This window comes from Ostrinia furnacalis, unplaced genomic scaffold (genome assembly GCF_004193835.3).
Source record: "Ostrinia furnacalis isolate ACB-3 unplaced genomic scaffold, ASM419383v2 OfSCF3631, whole genome shotgun sequence".
Lineage (NCBI taxonomy): Eukaryota > Metazoa > Arthropoda > Insecta > Lepidoptera > Crambidae > Ostrinia > Ostrinia furnacalis.
Window position 1 is genome coordinate 166,093 of NW_021133870.1, and position 9,966 is coordinate 176,058.

The 9,966-nt window shown below is 34.9% G+C and overlaps 1 protein-coding gene across 1 annotated transcript; it reads left to right on the plus strand.

The window, feature by feature from the left end:
* Window positions 1-1,450: 1,450 nt before the first annotated feature.
* LOC114358029 (uncharacterized) lies at window positions 1,451-9,353 on the plus strand. Its single transcript, XM_028311889.1, has 7 exons — window positions 1,451-1,538; window positions 4,927-5,099; window positions 5,864-6,017; window positions 6,444-6,564; window positions 6,877-6,999; window positions 8,103-8,316; window positions 9,190-9,353. Exons 2-7 carry the CDS (start codon window positions 4,934-4,936, stop codon window positions 9,342-9,344), a joined length of 933 nt encoding a protein of 310 aa, XP_028167690.1. The 5' UTR covers window positions 1,451-1,538; window positions 4,927-4,933; the 3' UTR covers window positions 9,345-9,353.
* Window positions 9,354-9,966: the final 613 nt, after the last annotated feature.

Sequence of the window (9,966 nt, forward strand, 5' to 3'; positions counted from 1 at the left end):
ATTTTTGTATGGAGTTTGACAGATTTCTGACGTTTCTCAAAGTTAATGTAAGATGGTGCAACCTAGCTAAAAGTATCACTAATCGTTTCATCACAATCATGCACTATTACATTGGACAATGAAGTTTAAACTTTCAAAGATAATGCAAGGTAGATGATTCATTTTGCAGAAGCCATTTTCTGTTTCTACCTAATGAGTGCTTGTAATTAGTGAATGATAGGATATTTTTCTCTTGAACTTTTTTTTACAAGTTCAAGAAGTTGACTTACGTCAAGAAGGATAAAAATTAAGAAACCTTTTTTTCACATTAACGAAGATTTTGTATGCTATTCTGGAAAAAAAGGAACTTTGATAATTTTTATTATTAATTTATTACTACATTATTCACCTAGACGATGTTCAAAATATGAGTTAATTGATAACCATTTCAATTAGACGCTTCGTTATTTTAAATTTTTCTGATATTCTATTAAACTTTCGTCAAATATTTTCTTATTTTGATTTATTTTGATAAAAAAACGAACCGTTACGTAAACTACGCCCATTGATTGTACCAACCAGTATGCAAAAATTATATTCGAGGTACCTACCTCATATTGCATTTGCATATTTAGGTATTAAAGAATCTATAAAAAGATTAACCACTTACTGCATTTATGATTGTTTTGAATATTCTGAATCCTGACATCGCGATCTATAAGAATCAAAGACCCGTTTTTTTCTATCTATCTTAGAACGGAAGATACATGTTATCATAAACGCAGTAAAGAGCAGATTGTAGGTTTCTTCACATACTATGTTAGCAGTAAGAGCACATAATAACTTAATATTACGTGAATACTCGCGCTTACTTAATTTGCTACACAGTAATAGTGCAGTATGTGCCAATTACATCATTCTTATTATGTTTCTACAATTGTTAAGTTCACCTTGCACATAGTATATGTGCAGTAATTCCACTTAAACACACACTGATATTATGTTTTCATAGGAAAAACAGATGACTTGTACTTAATATTAATGCAGTAATTACAATTATACTGCGTACATACTAAGGATTGTCAGAGTGCTGCCTAGGTGTTAACATGTTATGAACGCAGTGGCTGACTCTTACGTTATTGGAAGAAGTTGAAAACCTGTCCAAATGACAAATCTAGCCGAAGACCCAAGAGCTANAAACTTAGTTAATCCATAACATAAACAGTTTTTTAACAATTTTAAATACAAAATATTAATTAAAATACAAAAACCTCATATCAAAATAAACTTTGAGTTTAGCTCTATAAGCCCATATATTTTTTTTTACAAATATTTGCGTAACTAATTGTAGACACCCCAAAATAAAATTTCAACTTTGATCGCGTTTTTCTCGAAACTGTTCACGTGTTACTTACTGCGTTTATAAATTGTGCGGCAGCTCTGTGCTCATACTCTTTGACATAAAGTAACAGTTAATTATATACATTTTCCGGGAGTGTTAACATTATTTCTGTCGGTTGAAAGGTTGTCACTTGTGTTTTGTTCCTACTTACTAGAAGGTAAGTTGTTGCATTGAAATTTTAATATTTTTTTCGTTAATTAATTCAAAATAAAGATCAAATTTATGAAATAAGTGAAAATATTTTAAAAGGTGATTAAGTGAATAAAGCAATAATGAAGGTTTTAACTGAAAATCATTCCTTTAAAATAAATTAAAATAGGAAATAAATAATATTAAATCTCCTGAAAATTTCGTAACCTACTTACATAAAACAAAAATAAATGACAATGAAAAGAGTGTACTAACTTTTTTTTGTTTTATTTTTATTTTTTACATAATATCTTTGGAAAATATCAGACAGCGCCTTTAGCCCCAAAGTAAGCAAGTTAAGACCCCTCACTGAAATTAAAATTCGTCATTTTCAATTTCTGCTTAAGAAGCAGTGACTTACAGGATTAGTAACCAGTTTTTCGATAATAATCTTGTATAGTTTAGAAACAATTGAGTGAGATCACTTATCGTTTCCACCCTGTATAATAGGTAAAAGATCGTCTGAATTCTTTGTATTTTGAAAATGAAGAATTTCGTTATCAAAGAAAACGAAAACAGAGTGTAGTAATAGAAGTCTTTCGGACTCTATTATCAGTGTCTTAAAGAACTACTTGTTACTTTTGACTCTCATAGAAACTTTTTATGATAATAACAGATCAAACTGTGTAATTATAAAAATAACTAGCTGTGCCCGCGACTTCATACATGTGACAATAGTTTGAATAATCTTTCCCATTTTTGCAACATTTTTCTTTACTGCTCCGCCCTTTATTGGCTGTAGGGTGATGTTAATAATAGTTCAGTCAAATTAGACATCAACCCTGCAATAATTCGCATACAGCTGAAAATTGGTACGAATGTTCGGAGTACCATAACTTTATCGGTAAATGGGTTATTCAACACAAATATTTTTTCACAACGGACCAGTAGTTCTTGAAATTAGCGAATGCAAATAAACAAACAAACTTGTCAGCTTCTTAATATTATAGATAAATAAAAATACCTGGGTATTTCTCATCGCCACGGTTCTCATCGTCACCTTCGTGGCGAATTTTATTTCTAACTTATTTCAACTTTTTGTAAACAAAAATTGTAGCGCTTGATGTGAAGATTGTATTCTCAGTAAATCAGTCAAATAGTGAGTCTCGTTTGGGAGCTTTAACGTTTTGAATTTTTTGATGCCACGAAAGTGATTCTGTACTTCACAGCAATATTTTTTTCAAACTTTATTACTGTAAATGACTCTTAAGTGTTTACAAAACATATATTTTGTCTTATTTTCATAGATAAATAGCAATAACATAATATAAATAGGTACCTACTTAAATACAAGATAAAATTTTACCGATTACATCGCCTACTAAGTTACAAGATTCTACGCAATTGGTTTTAAGGGTGACACTGGTGGCATTCTGAAATGCTAAAGAAGCAAAAAACGGATTATCATTACCTCAATAAAAAGAACTCTAACTGATTATCAGTCCCTCAACATTTTTTTTTTATTAAGGCCAGAGGGCCTCGTATTTTTGTTGTACAACTTTTAACTCAAACTTCAGATTAAATTTATCTTACAAACAGATACACAGTCACATATACAGACATACATACAGTCATACAGACAGATAACAAAAATACGAGGCCCTTATTTATTTATTGATGTACTGATCTCTACTTACCACGTATAATTTATTAGTTATTAAAATATTGTAAAAACATAAACACCAGTCACTATATTTTAAAATAAACCAAAGCAAGAAATCACTTTCGTGGCCTAAAATCACCTTCGTGTATAAAACACCACGAAGGTGATGCCACGAAGGTGACGAAAATTTTAGTTTTTTATGAATTATCCTTAAATTTGAATTTAACGGTTCAAGTCGAATACTACACAAATAAGTCTAACATGTTAAGTTTTCAATGGCAAAGTTTCAATTAAATTGTTTAAATTTTAGAGGTAGAAAATATTGTTCAAGCAAGCGACGGTATGTCTATGGATAATCACAAAAAGTTACGTATTTTTTTCGCGGAGCGACGATCGACCTATCTCACCTCCCCAATGGTCGAAGCGCGACTGACGTTAACCGAATAGAACGCTGTGATTGGTTGCTGGTGTTCGGTTTAACGGCAATCTTGTATTATTACTCAAAATTTTAGGTACCTAAAATCGTGTGACCAACGTATTTCGCTTTCTCAATTCAAAATAATTATAAGAAGATATTTTTTTGACTATTGTGTGGAAAGTATATTTAATTACGATGATTTTAGTATATGCTACACACAAATTGAATGAAAATTGTGAATGCAGTAACCAAATGTTTCATTGCAACCGAAGGTGTGACACGATGAGAACGCGAAAAATGACCCCGTTTTTTATCGTTTCATGTGATTTTTTCGTATTATTTTTGCTTCTATTACGATAAAATTTATTTTGTATGTAGCTAAATAGATATTTTATCATCTGATTTCAAAGTTATTGTTCTAAGTTATACCGTTTATGAACTATTATTGTGTGACCATCAAATTTGAGTGTAAATGAGAAGTACCCACCTAAGTGCAAGTCGTTATCACGAGATCGATCAACAATTAAGTGAATTTATTGTTCAGGTGGATAAGATGCAATTTGTAAGACTTAATAATATAATATATTTAATGATGCAATGTCAGGTCTAAGAAAATTTAATCGATTTGCAAGGTAACAACTTTAATTGTTTTTACCACTAATTGGCTCGTGAGTATGGTTTATAAAAAGAGTATGAAAGGAAATTCTCTAGGAAGTGCTTTTATTATCTCCTTTTTATCTGGATTACAAAATAATCGGAATTATCGTCCATTGTCAGATCTCCTCAACCCGTCTGGTTAGTATGTCATATCATCCATTTGAGTCGGTAATATCGAAGATGGTGCTACTGCTTTGGTGACTCAATAATGTTAAATTGATTGAACCATGATTGAACTGAAAGAGTTCACGGTATAAATTAATCATCTGTAATCATTGTAAGAAGAAAACAAAAAGGAAGATAATGGCATAGCGTCTCACAAGTGGTGCATTCTTATTGCAACATAAAAAAAAGAGATTAGTGTTAACGAAAAGTGAAACAACGCCTTCACTGAACTAAATATTATTTAACTTTAAAATAATTTCGCTTCGGTGCGTCAACTGTCATTTTCTGACTAACAATGTAGAGTATCGATTTTTCATCGGCCGATAGTTTAGTCGGGCAGTTGATTAGTATGGGCATGTATGGAAGTGCGCACATTACACCGATTTGATTTTAATATAAATTAAAATCGGGCCCAACTATCGGCCGACTAAAAATCGGTTTTCTGCGCCTAGGCTAAATGTGTCTTCTTTTGTTTTTTTTTCGAAGCCTAATAACAATAACATTATGTTTTAGATCAAGAATGGAGATCGTACCACAACATCCGCTGCTACACTTCACTCAAGAAGATGTTAAAGCAGCTAGAGCAATGTATGACCAAGATGCCGAGAGACTAAACGAGGGCATAGACGCCATAAAAGAATGGATGGAGAAGCAGGCTCATCTTGCTGAGAGCAGTAAATACATAAGTAAGTTACTTTTTGTAGAATTTTCACACGAATACGAAAAAACATGAAAAATAAAGAAAAAACAAACAGAGATCCTTCTCCTTTTTTGACGTTAAAAGTTGCTGAATCTTAAAAAACAAGGATTAAAATCATTTGTAATCATTGTAAAAATATCAGAATTACAACATTGTACGACGTCTATATGTTATATTTTAATATTCATAGATGTTTTATAAAGTAACATATACATTTACAAGTAACATTAACGTGAAGGACATACATAATTCATGTTTTTATAGTGTCACATATCAATAGTGGTTAGTTCTTGTATTTCATGGAATAGTATAATTGGAATATTAGTTACAAAAAATCATTGAGAATTTTATTATTTACACAGTAGTAACTCGCTGGCAAACAAAAGCCAAGGATTTCCACAACGATCAGTCCCCGTCTTCCAGCCCATGGCCGCTACTCGAAAACTTTTCTGCCCCAACGGCCGACATAAAAAAGCAAGATTATTATTAGGCAGTTAACCTATCAAAATATACTTGACACCTATTTTTAACTTTTTCAAACTAATGGAAATTGAAATAGATAGAGCGCGCCAAAGTTTTAAAGAAGAGGCCCGTGACGTCAAGCCGTAGTTGAAAGTAGCACTTTGTGACGTCACGCGGAACTTTAAGGCACAATAACTTCGTAATTGGAAGATTGACAAATAAAAATATACGTGTCAAGTATTTTTGATAATAATTGACGGACTAAAGGATTTTTTTAAACGTTTTCAGCTCGGGACTTTATTGAGAGAATGATACTGTTAGCAAAAGGATCAATAGAAGTGGCCAAGAAGAAAATCGACAGGCTATTTACAGTCAGAGCCATGTTACCTGATATGTGTTTACATAGGAAACTTGGAGAATTCGACAATTTTCTTAAAGGAGTGTGAGTACTGTGATATTTTTATGTTAAAGGCGGGCTGGTAGAGCCTGCCCTGGCTTCGCCCGTGGTACACTATAGCTCTCAAGGATCACGTCGTACATATCACGACCTTCACCAGATCGTCGGTCTCCCTAGTGGAAGGCCTGCCCACACTACGTCTTCCAGTCCGTGGTCGCCACTCGAGGACTTTTCTGCCCCAGCGGCCATCAGCTCTACCACGCTATGTGCCCTGCCCACTACCACTTGATTTTACCGATTCTGCGGGCTATGTCAGACACTTTGGTTCTCCTGCGGATCTCCTCATTTCTGATTCTATCACGCAGGGAAACTCCGTGCATATTAGCACGCTCCATCGCCCTTTGGTTGACCTCGAGCCTGTTTATGAGGTCCATAGTAAAAATGTAACTCACTCATGACTATTTTTTTCAGATCTGTAGTTCATCTGCCAAAACTTAATCCCGAAGAAAGATCTCGAGTAGTAATTACCAAGATTTTGACAGACAACATTGACAATTTGAATCTGATAGATTATTGCAGATACGGAAATATGGTGAGAAGCATTAATATCATTTTATTAAAAATCCGTCCGAGTCTCAAATTATAGATAAGATTCTTTTTATACCGGTATTAGTACGAGTATTTGAAAGGAAAACACACGCATCGCAAAGATTTCTTGGTAATCACAATCGTCCGATATTTTTAACGTATGATTTTGATATTCGATAAATAGTGTTCGATGATTCGATTTTCGATCAAATGGTATTCGATATGGCGGAGGTAACCCCTACCCATTTCAAGCTATCTTTGTAGGGTTTTGTACTTTTCAGTTCATTAATTAATTAAACCTATTATGCACTTTCAGATTGGAGAATACAGAGGGAATCACGACTATAATATAGGAGAGAGATTCATTGTCGATTTGAGTAATGTTTCTATTATAAGTAAAATGAATCCTGTCGTAATAAAAAATTTCGATTCGCTGGGTGTAAGTATCAAACATTTTATGATGGTAAAGAATTGATTGTTAATCAAGTTGTTCAAGGTTGGTTTTAATAGCCAACACAACTTTTCTTTAAGAGCTTGTTCCCACGGCAATCCTGTTTTTCTGGATCCAGTAATGCATGATCCCCTAAACCTGGACTGTTGTATGAACACACGTTGTATAGAAATTCGAAGGGATCGGTTTTTAACAGTGTCCTATAAACGGGATGTTCGTGTGAACGTTAAAGGACGTCGCACTTATCAACCCGGAAAGGGATCGTAACCGTATCAACTCGTAGTGGTCAGTATGAAACTCCATACAGCAAAGCACTTAGGCCCAGAAAAGACGGTGAAACGCAACTGCAACGAAACTGCAACTTTCTGATGATTCTGATGAATGAAACTGAAAGTTTCAAACTGGTCGCGTCATGTGTGGTCTCTCAACGAACGCTATGGCAGAAACTTAGATGCAACTCAAAAGTAACTAGCAGTTGCAGTTTCGTTGCAGTTGCGTTTCACCGGGCCTTATCCGCACCATATCTTAAACGCCTCACCTCGCAATTGACAGCGCGTGCAAGGCGATGACAGCTCGCGAAAGGCAATACGGAGTTGATCCCTTTCCGAGTTGATAAGTCTGCTACTAAAAAGGATCCTGTAAAAACAGTTCCTGTAACAAACGGGATGTCGCCGTGGGAATAAGCTCTAAGTTTAACCGCCTCTGTGGTTTAGTGGTAAGACCACCTGCTTCAGACGCAGAGGTCCCGGGTTCGATTCCCAGTGTTTCCCAGTGATTTTTCTGTTCGGTTTGGTTGATGGTAGGGCTAGTTCTAAGTCCGCCTACCACCATCTTACTTAAGTATGTCGCCATAACAACAATGTTAACAGCATTGTTGTGTTCCGGCAGTTAGAGGTAAGATAGCCAGTTCCTCCGTGGTTGAGGATTCCGTATGAAGCTCGCTTCCATCTTCGGCCTGATCATCACTTACCATCAGGTGAGATACAGGCCATGAGCTTCCTCGTTGTGGATAAAAAAAAGTAGAAATATCTTCTCAAAATAAAAATAAGGTTTAAAGTAAAGACTTTTAATACTTATAATTATTATTACAGGAAATCTACAACTTCAAAGTGAAGGGTGTACACGTGGTTAACGGACCTCAGTATGTTGACACGCTTGTCAATTTGTTCAAGTCAGTTACAAGGGAGAAGGTGTCGAGCAGAATACACGTACATAAGTCCTACGAAGACCTTCATAAATACATTCCTAAGGAGATCCTTCCTGTAGACTTTGGTGGAGATGAACCGCCGCTAGCTACGTTGGCTGGTGAGTAAAACGATTTTATTCAATAGCTGACCAGCCGAATTCCCCTATTCTACCTATCCCACCTGGCCATCCCGCCTGTGTGGGAGGAGTGGGAACTTGACTTTCTGGGAACTTGACATTGTGGTAGTTTGACATTCTGGGAATTTGAAAGAAAGAAAGAAAGATACATTTATTACAATGGACATCACACAAATGGCACATAATAATGGAAGAAGAAAAAAAAACAAGAGTAAACTGAGCAGTGCCACCCTTTCACCAACAAGATGCCCACTGCAACAGGACCCCACTAAGCCGGTGACGAAGGCCACGGCGCTGGTTTTCAGTGTGCCCCATGCCGAGTGAGGGTCACGGACCATTGGTAAAATAAATAAAATAGTAAGCTGCATAAAATTGTCTTCGTGAATTTTCAAATATAAAGGAATGTTTTCTTTGAGTAACATTTTCTATCTACAGTATTATGGGTACTTTCCCTCCAGGTGGCATTACAAAATTCCACCCTGTATATTTAGAGATGTTCATTATACAGACGACTTCATAAAGGTAGCAGGAAGGCGCTGGATGCAGGCCGTTACATCTATCGATCTATCTGGAAATCATTGGAGGAGGCCTATGTTCAGCAGTCGATGCCTTGTGGTTTAAATGATGATTATGATGCCCATTTCCAGTCATGTCGTCTCGTTCTATCACAAAGAATCACCATTTGATGAGAGCGGGAGAAAAAACGGAAATGGTAGCTGGAACTTTTGCCATAAAAAGACCTTGAATTTGGTTTTAATATCCAATGTGTATTTCTAGCTTTAATCTGAAATGGTATAGGTACCTACTTACTATTTAATTTTAATACACTTGCTGATTTACACTGGTATTTTACAGAAAAATGGAAAGAACTTATAAAAACGCCAGAATTTCAAGAATGGAATGAAATGCAAGATAAACTAGTCAGTGACGAGTCAAAAAGGAGTTCTACCAATCACAATGAAGAATATTTGGGAATGCCGGGTTCTTTCAGAAAATTGAACGTAGACTAAAGTGTACTTTATTATGATAACCACAAGACGTCTTTTGTTATGTACTAATTATTAAAATGTATGTATTTATTTTATATTTATTTATTCATTTCATGTAACTTACTCGAAGGAAACTTTGACCAAATATTTTTAAATAGTATTCGGGGTGATTTTGTGTCAATAGTTTTGTAATAAACCATAGTGAAATAAATTAAGAGTTTCTTATCAAATTCAAATTATTTCCTACACACATTCCTAAACACCCTAAAATTTCCTGAAAAAAGCCTACATAACATAGGTTTTTTCAATCCCACGTCCGTGATGAAATCCGACATTTAAAGCTGGGTTACACCATCTTACTTTAACTTTGACAAACGTCAAAAATCTGTCAAACTCCATACAAAAAACACCGGTTATCGTTATAGTTACGGTCAAAGTTAAGTGTGCAACTCAGACTAAAACACCCATAAGATGTACCTAACAATCATCGTGAATAACATCAGTCAAAGATGGCATTAATTTAAGCTGCGCCACTCTTCAATTTGAGACTTTATAAAAACTAAACTTTGCTGACTACATTCAACAGAAACAGCACGATCAATTTAATAAAAATCCAATTTGCGATTCACTTGCAAATCCAGAC